General features: G+C 33.0%; 3 protein-coding genes and 1 long non-coding RNA gene across 4 annotated transcripts; 3 read left to right on the top strand and 1 right to left on the bottom strand.

Annotated features, from left to right (window-relative positions):
- Window positions 1–234: 234 nt before the first annotated feature.
- Window positions 235–1,497, bottom strand: LOC144566362 (Mitochondrial transcription termination factor family protein). The gene has a single exon (XM_078316381.1). It carries the CDS (start codon window positions 1,442–1,444, stop codon window positions 293–295), a length of 1,152 nt encoding a protein of 383 aa, XP_078172507.1. The 5' UTR covers window positions 1,445–1,497; the 3' UTR covers window positions 235–292.
- Window positions 1,498–2,305: 808 nt separating this feature from the next.
- LOC144566871 (transmembrane emp24 domain-containing protein p24delta9-like) lies at window positions 2,306–3,386 on the top strand. The gene is made up of 3 exons (XM_078316907.1): window positions 2,306–2,540; window positions 2,843–3,076; window positions 3,251–3,386. Exons 1-3 carry the CDS (start codon window positions 2,343–2,345, stop codon window positions 3,383–3,385), a joined length of 567 nt encoding a protein of 188 aa, XP_078173033.1. The 5' UTR covers window positions 2,306–2,342; the 3' UTR covers window position 3,386.
- Window positions 3,387–7,577: 4,191 nt separating this feature from the next.
- LOC144566667 (putative calcium-binding protein CML45) lies at window positions 7,578–8,120 on the top strand. Its single transcript, XM_078316699.1, has one exon. The coding sequence runs from the start codon at window positions 7,578–7,580 to the stop codon at window positions 8,118–8,120; it is 543 nt and encodes a 180-aa protein (XP_078172825.1).
- Window positions 8,121–12,340: 4,220 nt separating this feature from the next.
- Window positions 12,341–13,364, top strand: LOC144566450 (uncharacterized). The gene is made up of 3 exons (XR_013515197.1): window positions 12,341–12,711; window positions 12,809–12,864; window positions 13,001–13,364. It is a non-coding gene; the product is annotated as an uncharacterized LOC144566450 (long non-coding RNA).
- Window positions 13,365–14,998: the final 1,634 nt, after the last annotated feature.

Here is a 14,998-nt window from a genome sequence, read left to right as displayed (position 1 = left end):
TATACCTAATGTAGATGCTGATGCTTTAACTGATGCAATTCCTGATATACTATCCACTATCCATAGTTTAGCTAAAATGCTACCTTCATAACCTTCAATTCCGATAATATTATCTGAAGGCTTTTATAGTTGCTTCGAGTAAGATACAGTTCTAGCATATGGAATAATATTATCTGAAGGCTTTTATAGTTGCTTCGAGTAAGATACAGTTCTAGCATATGGAATAATTAACACAAGATAATACATAATTCATGTATTCACTAAAAAGAATTACAGTTTTGGCATGTAATAATTAACACAAATTAGAAGTTTTCACAAACTTCCTCATGTTCCTAACATCCTTGTCGGATTCTGGAAACTTCTGCGGTTTAAACAGCTTCCACATCCCGACTGGGTGTTGGGGCCTAGCTATTTTCTCTTTTGTAAAGCCATTAAAAATCTTTTCGCACTCAGGGTACGGTTTCACAAACATGTTATAGAACTTCATCCTACTAAGCTTTACATAATGTTTCATCCAAACCTCATCTCCTAGGCCGTTCACTGATCTCAAATACTCAAAAACATTATACCGCGGGATTATTTGCTTATCGAGATTTACTCCCAGGTACTCTGGGCATTCTACTAAATGCTCCATGCAGAACCGCATCTTCTGCAAAAGAAACTCGATTTTTTCTTCTATGTCCGCTAAATCATATAAAATCGCTCTTGGCTCCACATACAACACCTTAAATGCATCTCTTAGGATCAAACCATGCTTGTGGAGGTACTCAATTCTGAGTTTCACATTGATAGAGGCTTGCAAATAGCCCTTGTTCAAAATTCTCTCCTTTATCAGGTGCCTACATCTCAAGCTATCTAAAAGCTCAATGCACCTCGAAAGTTCTCCAGGTACCAATCGGAGAAAAGGCTTTGGATTTTCATGTATCGCTGCTCTGATCTCTGCATGAGAAAAATTCATTTTGTGTAACTCATCAAGAAGTGGTTTCAACCTTCCCTCGAAACTAAGTTCCAAAAATTCAGAACAACTAAACAAGATCTGATCAATCTCGCGTGAACTAAGCCCAATGTATTTCAATAAGTCAATTTTCTGCCTAAATCCAGCTGAATCCTTCAATACTGCCATTGGAAGCTCCTCAAATAGCTTCTTCACTGTCTCTTCTCTAAAACCCATACCTCTCATCATTTCACTCAGCCTCGCTTGTTCGAGAACTATATTGGAAGAAGAACGATTGGACTTTGATGAAAATCCTTCGGTCTGGATGAAATTGAGAAGAGAGAAATGTGGCGATTTACATTGATATAATAATGTAAAATAGCGATTGCAATTTGGGGCTTGTGGAGCTTGGGAAAAATTGCGGGTAATTACAAGCAGCAGTGGAGAGGCTCTATACTGTACCGTTGAACTGAGACGGGAAAGACGAGACATCCAAACCCTAATCTCCATTGCTGAGATGTGAGATGGAATCCTAAACCCTAGACGCTAATCAGTAGAGAGCAGTAGAGCACAAAAAAAAAAACCAATGGAAAGCCGTCTCTGTGGCAATCTTTCCTCCTATTCGTTTTGAGATTTAACTTCGAGATTCGAGCTAGCATAGGGCTTTGAGATTCGCGCCAATTTCGAACGAACGGTCCAGATCCATTAATTGTAAAAGATTTCCTATTACAGTACGGAGAGGATGTGAATTCATTCAGATAATAGAGAATCTTTTATAATTACTGAATCTGGACCGTTCTTTTTAACTTGGCACGAATCTCAAAGCCAAATGCGCTAGCCCGAAACCCAAAGCATTTGGGAGTTAATCTCAAAGTAAAGTGAAGGGAATCTTTTACGGGAGAGGGGGGTGTCCGATGGGCATCGGACCAAATCCGGTTCGATGGGGGGTTTAAACCGTCAGATCTGCTTTAGGATTCGCACCCGCAATTTCGCGTCTGCTTTAAAATCCGTACACACGAATCCTAAAGCAGATCTGACGGTTTAAACCCCCCATCGAACCGGATTTGGTCCGATGCCCATCGGAAACCCCCCTCTCCCATCTTTTACGGTAATGGAGAGGATACTTGTCCAAGTCTGATATGGCGATCAGTGTAGCGGTCTTACCAGGCCTTTCAATTTTGAGGCCCATTAAATGATGATTCATGGCCCATTAAATATGAGAATTTCAAACCTCTTTACCTTAGTCAAGCCGAAATTTAAATAATGCGAGGAAGAAATAGATACCCATTCGTGCTATGATCATGGCATCATGCGTTCAGGTCGCACTGTCTTCAACCTTTCCTCAACCTCAATCCAGAAATATATAACAAAAAAAAGGCAAAAAGAGAAAGGAGAACATTAGCCAGACATGGGAGGAATAGTAAGAGGTGCATTGATCTTTGCATTGTTGAATTTGCTAGCTTATCACCGAGCCGATGCACTTCGTTACGAGATAGAATCGGGCCAAACCAAGTGCATTTCGGAGGAGATCAAAATGAATTCTATGTCTATTGGGAAGTATTCAGTTGTTGGTCTCACGTCGGAGGATCAGCGCATCACTGTCAGAGTATGTCTTCTTAATTCTCTTATATATTTCATTTTTAAAGTACAAGAATTGTTTGTATATGGGATTTGAACATCCAATGGTTCAAGTAAATGATTTTTCCCCTAAATTGAAAGGAATTTCAACAAATTTGCTGTCCAACATAATTTTTTTTTTTTTCCATTTCACAAGTCAGTTCCGAAATGATAAATAAATATAAGAAAACTAGTGAACTTGCTAAAAGGAGGAGGATTTAAAATTTAATTTTAACATGCCATCTACTTTTTTTTGTTTTGCTATGATGCTAATTAAGTTCTTACCAGTAGGTCACCTCTCCATACGAGAATCGAGCAGGCTATGTGGGGCAGCTGCACTTTACCGAAGAAGTGGAGTTGGGAAGTTTTGCATTCACTGCAATGCAGCAGGGGGAATACTTGACCTGTTTCTGGCTGTCGAAACAATACCAGAACCCGCCTATCAGAGTAACAGTTGATTTCGAATGGAAATCTGGTGTTTTTACCAGAGATTTGAAGTCTGTAGCAAAGAAAGGGAACATTAATGTGAGCAACATTTTATTCTGCTCTTCTTTTGCCTATTTTGGAATAATTTCTCATTTATTTTTTTTCATAAAGAAATGGTTGTGTATGGCTAACTATTATTGCTTAAGGTACTGAAATTTGATTTGGCATTTAAAAAGATGATAACTTTTTATTTTATTTTATTTTATTTTGAAGGCTATGGTGATGGAGATGAAGGTGATGGAGGACATAGTGAAGTCGATACACGAAGAAATGGTGTATCTTCGCGAAAGGCAAGATAACTTAAACAACATTTTCTCAAAGTTTTACTTCTCTCCTACTACGGATTGATATTACAAATGCCTCCATTTTTAAAAGCATTAATAAATCAAAATTTAAATCATAAATATCAAAATGAAACCGTTAGATGTGATCTATGTTATTTTCTCTATGTGCTCATAAAAAAAAATCAAATTTCAATTTTGTTTTTATGTGAATAAATCATTTGAAAAATCAACGTCTAGAAATTATCCACATTAGTACGTTTTTACAAGTTCTTGATGAGAACCAAAACAAAGCTGAAATGTCATAATTTTTTACACATGCATAGATAAAATGATGTAGATCATATCCAATGGTTTTATTTTGACTTTTAAGTTTTAAATTTTGAGTTATTAAAAGCTTTTAAAAATGGAAGCATTTAAACTGTCCTCAAATAAAATATAATAATTAAATATACAGTAGGTAGTAGCCATGTAAACAGAAAAATCAGATGAGATAATTAAGTTTATAATAAAAAAAATATTAAGAAAACCTTTTAATTAATATGAAAACATCATTGTTACTATAATTATCTGAAAAAAATATTAAGAAAACCTTTTATTTATCTGGGGCTTATATAACTATGAGATTTCAGCTTCTTTTTTCAAAGTGAGTCACAACAAAATTTATGGTGTCTTGTTACTATAATTATCTAGCCTGAATATGATTAGGTGGTCTGCTTTTGGACACTAATTTTTCAGGGAGCAGGAGATGCAAGATTTAAACAGAAAGATAAATTCAAGGATGGCTAGGTTAAGCTTTCTGTCATTCACTGTTATAGTATCAGTTGTTTGGTTGCAGCTCTGGCACCTGAAGCACTTCTTTGAGAAAAATAAGCTTGTGTAGCTAATTTGCTTGGGGATTTAATATAAATGATACTCTTGCCAATTCTTTTCTTGCTACAAATTTGATTTTAAATTTTGTACTCCATTTAAAAATGAAAAAAAAATGGTACTACATTGGGTTTCTGAGTGATAGCGCGTAGTTGCGCTGAAGAGGAAGGGGTAGAGAAGGGAAAGAGACTAAATAAACTTTTCTTTTTATATAACATTAAAATTAATTAATCTCATTTTTTGATTAATTGGGTAATATGTGAGTTATTAGATTTTTAGATGGTAAATATGTAATTACAGAAATTCGAATGATAAATACGTAATTTCACAATTTTTGAGTGATATATATGAAAATCTCCCTACAATTAAACATAATTTTTTTTGTTAGTCTTTTATTTATTTAATAAATAGTCAAACACAACTTGCCTAGCATATTTCCGAATATTAGCCAATACAGCAATGTTGGCATGGCAAGGTGTCAATTCTATTAAAAGGGTGTATTACCTTACAATTAATTAGGTCTCTAATTAAGGCTAATTGATGCTATTAATATACATCTACTAATAATTTTTGAAGGACAAAACTATCACACATTGCCCCTATGATAACACAAATTCACTTCTGATCACTCAAAATAATTACTTTGTGAAATTTAGGTTAGTATAATTACTAAAAAAAAATAAAAAAATTACGCAACTTTATCTAGTACACCGAAAAATTGTGTAATACATAATTATGAAATTTCGTTTAGCATAGCTGCAATTCCTAGAATGATAATACAAAAAAAATCTTAAGGGTAGAGTGGGGCATGGTTACATGTAGGACTGGCAATGAGCGAGCTAACATTCGGATCTGAGCTGAAAAAGTGGCTCGTGGCTCGTCTGTTTTGGCAACGAGCAAGTCGTGCCAGCTCGTGAGCCAAAAGCCAGAATATATTAGATAATGTATTATAAAATCAACTACTATAAATTAAGTTTGTAACTAAATTTATATATACTAAAAATACTAAATCTTCAAATTCATACAAATATAGTTTACAAAATAAATTCATGCTTACTAAATTCACACAAATTCATACCAATTCACAATTTCATACTTAGACCGAACTCGCCAGCTCACGAGCGAGCTAGGCCCCAGCTCAAACTTGTTAATTTTGGATCGGACTAGTAATAAGCTGACTCGTTAACAGGTCGGTCCACTAACGAATATGTTCTTCGTAACTTTTTTCCAGAGATTAACTGATCTAGATTCAATATTATTCCAATCTTTTGGTCTTATCTTTTCTCTTGAAATCCATTAAAAAAGTTACATATAAAATAAAATAAGATGAACTGTACCAAAGACACCATCAAACAATTGGTTAAATCAATGCCAGAACTCTCGATTAAAAATGTACAGTAAATGATAAAAGGGTTAATTTTAATGGTTTATTAATTAGTTGGAAGAGACAAGAGACTAAACTAAGAAAAAATGAACTAATCTCCCAAGTGGCTATTAAGTAATCAATCAAGAATTTTTAATTAATCGTGGAGAGTACAAAGTGATTCCACAATAAAATGAAATAAAACAAGAGAAGAACCAGAGGAAACTTCCGATTTTATATTAATCGAAAAAAAAATAAAAAAAATATCGTTTTGTAGAAAAATCGAAATCTAGGAAAAACGAGATGTTTTATCCTGTTCAGCTACAGTGTCTGGACGAGATAAACCATCCCGTCCAGATTAGTGCTCCCCTAATCTCACTAAGAAGAAATATATATATATATCTTGGACAGGATATATTATCTTGTCCAGCACTGTAGCATTTTTTTTAAAAAAAAATGATACAGTGCGCTGGATGGGATAATCTATCCGGTCCAAGATATTTTTTTTAAGTTAAATTACTAATTAGAGTCAAGATTAATGGGACAAGATAATTTATCCCGTTCAGACACTGTAGCTGGACGGAATAAACCATTCCGTTTTTCCTAGATTTCAATTTTCCACCAAAACGATCCCCTTTCACGATATTTTTTATTTTAATTTTCGATTAATAAAAAAACCCAGAGGAAACTTACTGGCTTGACAGCTATTGTTGCCCGTACGCTAGAACACATCTTGTAATAGAATAAAATAAAATAGCATCTAATCGTACCAGAAGAGAAAAAAAAATAATGAAGAGAAACCCTTGGCTCTTTCCTGGAAGCTCACAAGAAGTCAATAGTCGACAACAAAAGACACAGAGCTTGTTGTGTTCGTGCAACCAAGTTATTTCTTTAGTTATAATGCTTCAAATGCATATCCAAGTACAGCTGTTCGATGGTTAAATCGGACAGAATTTTAAATTTCAAATTGCATAGAACATTTTATATTTACCAGTGCATATGGTATGTGCGTTGTATACATGTGCATTATGTCTGTTAATCGGAGGCATCTACTGCGTCTGGTAATTTTGTAATCATGAGATGTTAAATCTGAGTACAAATTCATCCTGAGATATGATTCCAATATATTATTACATAAAGTTTAAAATTCAACAAAACATAGGTTGAAGCAGAAAGTGTGATCAGATGCAGCAAAAATTTAAACGAGACGTAATTCTATATTTATTTTTCGAAATAATTTTAATTTATAATTATTTGTAACAACAAGTATATTTTTGTATTTGTTTCTGAAAAAAATATAATACAATGCATCAATGTAATATTATTATGTTGCATCAATGCATCTCTGTTTGCGATGCCGATTGGTACCAGTTCTTTCAGTTTGATCCCAATTTTGAATTTTTTTTAGTAGGTGTTGGGAATCAAGCCATCCAATTGTCTAATATTCACAAAGAATTCTATATTCGTTTTTTTTTTTTTTTTCTGATTTTAAAGTTAATTATCTGCAGGTTTTTAAGACAGATCTCTTTAGAAATGATCTAAAAATTTGAAAATTTTCTCATCAAATAACCAACACATATCTATACTGGTTTGTGCAAAAAATGTCAAAAATTCTCTTTCTTAAGAGACTTAATTTTTAAATTAAACATTTAAATTAACCCTGTATACCCACACCATGCTTACCAGTATGATCTGAATGTAAAAAAACAAACTGTCCATCATTATGTTTTTTATTTATTTACCTAATTGTTTGTCCAGAGAAGATGCTGAGGACTAATTTATTTTTACCATAGCAAGATTACTAGAGGTAGATTTCCTTGAGCTGGCATTGTCAGAAGCACCAACACATGCAACAACCTGTATAATAATAACTTGTAATATTTGCTAAGATAATATATTATTCTCATCCTAAAACTTCCTATATATATATATATATGATCATCTCTCCAAACTCATCTTCTCCAACACCAGAAAGTAAAATACCTTTTGGCCAATTTTTTTCTAATTTTCTTTGATAATCATATCCATGGAGAAACCATCCAGCATTACCATGCTCTACTCTCTCTTATTTCTAGAACCAGTTGGTTTATTCTTCTTACTCAACCTTCTTATGATATCTCTAAGTAAGCTCCTTTCCAAGTCTTTTGTTTCATACTGCGCTGACCTCTTCGCAACCTTACCTTATCAGATAACACCAAAATACCATTGTAGAGATGTCACCCTAACAAGGGAAGAGATTAAGTCCATTATCTGCAAAATCGGAATCAAGTTCGACAGCGATGTTGAACAATCGAAGGAAATAACCGGTTTGGATGAGATTTCTGGTTTGTTTGAAGAGGTGGAGCCAAGCTTGGATGAAGCAAAGCAAGCATTCTATGTATTTGATCAGAACAAAGATGGTTTTATTGATGCAGAAGAGCTACAAAGAGCTCTTCTTAAAATAGGGTTTAGAGAAAAAGGATTAGAAATAAGTGAATGTATGGAAATGATTGCAGCATATGACTTGAACAATGATGCTAGGATAGATTTCATGGAGTTTGTTAAATTTTTGGAAGCAAGTTTTTGCTGAGAAAGATCCATATTATTTTCAATTTTTTACTTTTTAATTTTGACTGAAACCAAAAGTCTAATTTTTCTTTTTTTTGAACCATCTTTTGTTTGCTCAATACGAGTTCATTTAGATAAATTTGGCGCATTTTACAATAGAAAAATAGTGGCGTTTCTCTTGCATAGCTTCTAGAATTTTGTAGAGCATATTCTTTATCTAACCTTTGCTTGCTAAATTGCCAATAATTGAACGCATGCATTGGTGATAAAATATTCCCAAGTTCATCCCTCTTCTTGCATTACTATAGAGACGACTCCAATTTATACAAAAACAATTGTTGTTTGCTTTATCCTTTTCTTTTCCTTTTTTTTTCCTTACATGTGACTTGTGAGATTGTAGAATTGAAATCTGCTGAAATCCCTCATTCGTGAACAGTGTTCTTCAAATTTTGAATCTAGCCGTTTAATTTTTCTATGCACGCATTTTGAAACAGTTGGTTTTTCTGTGCACGTATCTCAAAACATCTTGACTGTTGGATTCAGAAAAATAGAGATTTCAGAAACATGTCAGCAGATTCGTTTCCAATATTGTAAAACCAGGATAATGATATTATATATTTCTTTAAAATAAAATTTCAGTACTCAAAGATTGCCAATCCAATTGATTGCCTTGGTGATTATATGGAGGTGGTAATTACAAATCTATATATTTTATACCATAATTTTCATTTAATCCTTTTTAAAATATGGGGTAATTATTAGCAAGAAGCTTTTATAAAACTTTTGGAGTCAATTTGAGATTTTTATTAAAGTTTAAATTAAGAAAAGACAAAAATATCATATATAACAATTAGTTTTGAAATAAAATTAAAAACGATCAATTGATCCTATAATCGATAGCTAAATCCTTCTTTCAGATCCTGAGTTTGTTTGAGAAGATTGCATGATGATTTTGAATAAAATTGTGGACTGCTACATGATTATCCAATACAAAGGGTCTTGGGGTGACTGGTTTATGAATCTGTATCAACTCAGGTACCTGAGGTGCAAGTGGTGAATCTGGATCGTTCATTCCACTTGGCACAAATCTCAAAGCAGACCCCCTACAACCTCAACAGCTACCAGATTGAGTTAAATATGGATGGAATTAATCTGGACCGTCCATTTTTTTCAATTGCACCTGGTTTATGAGGTGATGAGTGTGTTGCAGGGGTGGATTCAATTTTTTTAGTATGGTGGAATAAAATTTTAGATTGAGACATAGTTCTATAATTATTTTGAATATTAGATATATTTTTATAATTTTTTTTAGAGAAATAGAATAGAAATATAACTTTTGTGGAAATTTTAAGAATGAGAATAATATTTTAATTTTTTTTAATTTAAAGTATATTTTTATAAATTATTTAAAAAAAAAAATATAAAATGAAAGCATATTTAAAAAAAAAAAAAAATTGAGTCAGAAGTGAACAAGTGCTCTCCTCTCAGTCAAATTTGAAATTTGATACAAATATTTTGATGTGATGTGAAAGTCCATAATTGGATTATTTGAATTCAACCACTTTCAACGGTGGACGCAATTAGTAAATAATATAAAAATCAATCATATATATAGAGAGAGAGTTGGGCTACGGTACTTCGTGAAGTAAAGCGAGTATTTTACTTCACGTTTAGGTCTTCAATTTTAAAGTTCAAAACATCGATTCGAACCGTTCAAGTTGATCTCCATACTAAATTGTGCTTGAATACCAAATTTTACATTTTTTGAAAAATGTTTACTATTTCTTTGGAATTTTTGAAAATCGCTGTTTTTCAGAAAATTTTGGACCATAAAATACAGCGATTTTAAAAAACTCTAAAGAAATAGTAAAGAATTTCCAAGAAATGTAAAATTTGGTCTCCAAGCACAATTTAATATGGAGATCAATTTTAACGGTTGGACCGACGTTTTGAACTTTAAAATTGCAAAATATGAGTGTAAAGTAAAACACTCGTTTTATTTCGCAAAGCACCGTAGCCCAACTCTTTCTCTCTCTCTATATATATATATTTAAAGAAAGATGAAGGTCAAATTTCAAATTTTATATCTATATTATTATAATAAAGAATTTTTTTCATCTATATTTTGAACTTATGACTTTCTACATCCGAGACTGATTTTATCACTAGATCAAAGATAGATTTAGTTGAAATGATAATATTTTACAAAAAAAATATATAAAATAATACATATAAGTACATATAATTATTTAAGATATAAATGAGATTAATTGACCCCATTTCTTTCTAAGTGATCTCAGCTATTGCAGTTTCCAAGAGCTGCTATATATCCCAAATGCTTACATGTCATACCCCACTTCAATTTTGGCATGTACCGAATTCTACGTAGCAATCCATCTTATTAAATGTGTTGATCTTGTATGTATGTCAAACATCTGAAGACAAAAATGTTGGATAATTAGTATTATAAATATTATTGGAACTTCCTTTATTCGGTGGCGTCTCTGTTAGAGATTTGGTATATATCATTAATATATATATATATATATATCTCTCTCTACGCATACCACACTGAAACTGGATGCCAACTGCATGCAACTCTTTAAAGTTTTGTGTGCCTACCAAATAGCTGCCCAAAGCCACTTTACAGTCTAGTAATAAAATTTTATCATAAATAGACCACCCTACTAGAAAAAGTGAGTGCGTATCCGCCCAGGTACCAGGTACCTGAGGTGCAATTTAAAAGAAGTTCAGATAGCTGTTGTGACTGTTGGGGCTGGTTTAAGATTTGTGCCATGCTAAAAGAACGGTCTTGATTTTCAGCTTGCACCGGTCTCAGGTACCTGGGGTGATACAGATTCAGAAAAAGTAGCATGGCGGAGCCGGCTCCGTTACAGAACAGTACAGTTACAATACACACGCGTGTTAGTTACGTGTCTTGACTATTTGCGTGTTGTGACTAACTTTTAAAACTTTGACATGGCACGACATGTCACGGCATGTCACATGAAAGATCTAGTCACGTGTAATTAGAATCATTAGATATTGATCAAATGATGAATCTTGAATAAACTAACTTAAATTATAATCAAATTGGTCACGCGAGACATGTTTCGACACATCGTGACTCACATGGCGTGACCATTCACGTGCCGTGACCACCCCTTGACATTTTGGTCATGGCACGATGACACGTGAAAAATTAACTTGATCACGGCATAGCACGATACGAGACCAAAGTCACAGCGTGTTAGTCACGACATGACACATTTTTTTCACTCTACCTACCAAGTATATATTTCTTGTTCTGCACCTTTTACAAATTAAATAAATGTTCGAGAAAAATAATAGTGTTGTTTCTTGATATATATGTATCCAAACTATTTTTTTGTTGAATTTACACACTTTTTTGTTTATTTCTAAAAATATCAGTTATTTTGGTATATTATTCGTAATACAATATTTCTTTTCCGCAAATTCTAACAGTATTACATCGAATTTTTATACTTCACTGAATTATTTTCAATTTATGAATGTACTTTGCAGAAAATTCATCTCACACTAGTATTATATTATTATTTGTGACATTTTCCTAAGAAAATTAATAATGCCTTATTTACATCATAACTCATACGCTCAAAATTTAATTCTATTTCCAGTACTTTTCTGAAAAAAAAAAATTTAGTGTTAGAGAAAAAAAATCTCTGACGATCTTTTACCTGTCTCTCTCTCTCACTAACATATATATACTATCCAAATATGTCAGAATAAATATATTAAACAAAACTATATCTTAATCTTAATTGATTACACTCACAATAAACAGAGAGTACATATAATTGATCAGAGGATAGGCAGAATCCGACTTTCAAATTATGGGATTAAACATGAATGGGGTCAGTTATATAAAAATTTCACACTGCGAATGGATATCAATATTACCATATCTATAACATTTTACTCTATCCTATATATAAAATAGTATATAAGTACAAGATAATTCAAAATAAATGGAGGTCAATTGCCTCCAATTTCTTTCTTGAATGTAGCTCCGCCTTTGTTATAGACCCATTTATGTTCATCATTTTGACCCATAATTAATTTAATCATTAGAATAAATTTGTCACAAGAAATCTGTTGGGTTCGTGCATGAACTAATAGATCAGGCCAGGTACAATTAATGATAGACTTTAGGTTTGTAGCTTAATTTATATATCATTTACAAAGTAGGCTAAGAAGGAAGATAAAATAGGGAAGAAAATGAAAAATACCTTTTCCCTCTTTTATCATCTTATCACGTGTAGTGTGCCACTAACTAAAAGCAGAGTGTAGTCTTTGCAAGGCTAATTCCGTCAAAAGTGGAGGATGCATCACCTCCTACTCCTGTTGCTTTTAATCTCAAAAGAGAAGATGGGTTCTGTGTGTGTGTATATATATATATATGTATAAGGTAATACTATTTATTGGAGAAAGTACAAATTAGGATGCAAGAAGAAATTGTGAAGAAAAGTGTTTGGAAATCATGGGAAGTGCAAAGCCCCTTCATCTTTTTGTGATTATATTCGCCTTCATTTATCTCGTCAATTTTCGCTCCGATGCGCTGCCTTCAACAAGTAATTAACCCCTGAAATGAATCTACTCTATATATAGTACTGCATACATTGACATTAAATTGCTTCCTTTTTATCAAATAACTTTACTTTTGTGTAGGTGATAAAGGAGAAGTTCAGGAAACCAGAGGCTTTTCAACTCCAAGCTTGGTTCTGGTAATATACTGTACAGCGGCATTTCTTTTATCAATATTGCAAGAAGATGATAGTGTGATGCTTTGCTTTTTTAAAATTTTGATTAGAAATTTGCTCACTTGCAGTCTGATTTGTGTGAGATATGTTTAATTGGCAGATAAACAGTGAACTAATCGAGACAGAGAAGTTGAGAATCAGAAGAATTGAGTATGAAATTAATGATTATCCGGGATCAGGTGCAAATGATCGTCACAGTCCGTGATTAACGGAGCCGTTTCAAGTAATGAATTTAGTTTGAAGTGAGAAATTGTTTTTTTTGCCTGGATGTAATGGGAAGCCGTCTACCAGTACCAGTAGTATATTTTTCAGAAGGGGACAACTATAAAAAGAATAATTTGTCAGACTCAATCTGTGTATATCAAGAGCCAAATTTTATATATCATGTATGTATGTGTGTGTTTTGTCTTCAATCAAAGAATAAATGCTCCAAGTCAATTGGTGAAATGGAAAAAATTCTTACATACTGTTAGCATTTCTCAGTTTCTTCCTACTAATCTTAGCTTGTATATACTGTCAATAAATTTGAACCAGCACGAAAATCCAAACTGATATCTGGATTTGAACTACTCTTTATCTTCATCGAGAGGTTAATTTTGATGCTTGCTGTTAGTGTTTCCGGGCTGCTGGTGTCGCATGAAAGTGCTTCAGAAATCTTCAAACATAACAATATATTATCTTTTTTCTTTTTCTTTTTTGAAAAGTCAACTGGCAGAGGCTGCCAGGGAATGTATTAATATAATAACGGGTTCAATTACAACAGTTCACAAGCCCATTTAAGGTCGATATACATCAATCCACACATCATTTGAACCCTACAACCCTTTTACCAGTAACCCAGTTCTAAGGTCTATACGTACTAGTGCCACTAGTACCGGTACCAGTACCGATACCAGTACCGATACCAGTAGCAGTATCCGTACCAGATCACAATATATTATCAAGAAGAAATTACTGATCTCTTCTTAATTAGTCTTCTACATGACTTTATTATCATATTGTTAATTGTTGTTGACCTTCAAAAAGAGAACAAGCAGATAATTGTATGTATAATATATCAGGAGTTCATATCCTCAATAGAGAAAACCTGAAAAGATTGTACCTAACAATGAGAATTTCATGTGGATCAGGTACTTGACAGAATTTCTAATTGATTTTGATTCATATCAATGTTTCGAATACCTCAATTAGGGGTGCAAACAGATCGGATACGGATCGGATAGGGGTAAAACCATATCCGTATCCGTTTTATTTTTCGTATACGGATACAGATCAGATATCAGATATCCGTACATATATACATAAATATTTTCATAAAATATATTAAATTATATGGTGTATATAGATCACCGGATCGGCAATTTTTAAAGTGGCTTAATAAATAGTAAAAAAAATTTCAAAAAATGTAAAATTTGGTCTCCAAGCACATTTCAATATGGAGATCATGTTAAGCAGTTCGGATCGACATTTTGAACTTTAAAATTGCAAAATATGAGTGTAAAGTAAAATAGTTACTTTACTTCGCAACTCACTATAGTCCATCTCAGTGTGTGTATATATATATATATATTATTCAGATACGGATAATTGAAATTCGAAACCATATCCGTATCCATATCTGCACGGATATCCGTATCTAATTTTTGGATACGGATCCAAATACGGTCAGATATTATCCAACCTATTTGCACCCCTAACCTCAGTGTACTCTTAATGTTACCCTTAATATCACTATTATAACCATCTTTATCGTTATACCAACTTTATCAACGAGAGGATATATATATTTTGTTTTCTCAAAAAAAAAAAAGATATATATATTTTGAACCACTGACCTCGAGAATTTAATTTGAGATTTTTAATTATTTTAAATATATCCGCATCATTGGTTTCTACTTTCCAGCCAGAAATGGGCTGTACATGGGCCGTCTGGACGCGGTTCGTCGGTTGCAATTCTTCTCCACAAATGAAAATAGCTTCAGTATCTCCAGCACACTTGGACAGGAGACTGGAGATATGTATTAGTACATGTTAAGAGGAGTTAACGGAGTCGTCGGTTTAATAGGAAATGGAGTGCTTGAAGATGAGACTGTTGAAG

The sequence above is a fragment of the Carex rostrata genome, chromosome 15 (assembly GCF_964058835.1).
Source record: "Carex rostrata chromosome 15, lpCarRost1.2, whole genome shotgun sequence".
Taxonomy (NCBI): domain Eukaryota; kingdom Viridiplantae; phylum Streptophyta; class Magnoliopsida; order Poales; family Cyperaceae; genus Carex; species Carex rostrata.
This window is presented reverse-complemented; position numbering and strand designations above follow the sequence as displayed.

What these genes read in the sequence shown, in the direction of transcription:
- LOC144566362 (XM_078316381.1), bottom strand. Translation starts at nt 1,444, where the DNA reads ATGGAGATTAGGGTTTGGATGTCTCGTCTTTCCCGTCTCAGTTCAACG.
- LOC144566871 (XM_078316907.1), top strand. Translation starts at nt 2,343, where the DNA reads ATGGGAGGAATAGTAAGAGGTGCATTGATCTTTGCATTGTTGAATTTG. An exon ending in ATCAGCGCATCACTGTCAGA is followed by an intron (nt 2,541 to 2,842) that starts GTATGTCTTCTT and finishes TCTTACCAGTAG; the next exon opens with GTCACCTCTCCATACGAGAA. An exon ending in CAAAGAAAGGGAACATTAAT is followed by an intron (nt 3,077 to 3,250) that starts GTGAGCAACATT and finishes TTTATTTTGAAG; the next exon opens with GCTATGGTGATGGAGATGAA.
- LOC144566667 (XM_078316699.1), top strand. Translation starts at nt 7,578, where the DNA reads ATGGAGAAACCATCCAGCATTACCATGCTCTACTCTCTCTTATTTCTA.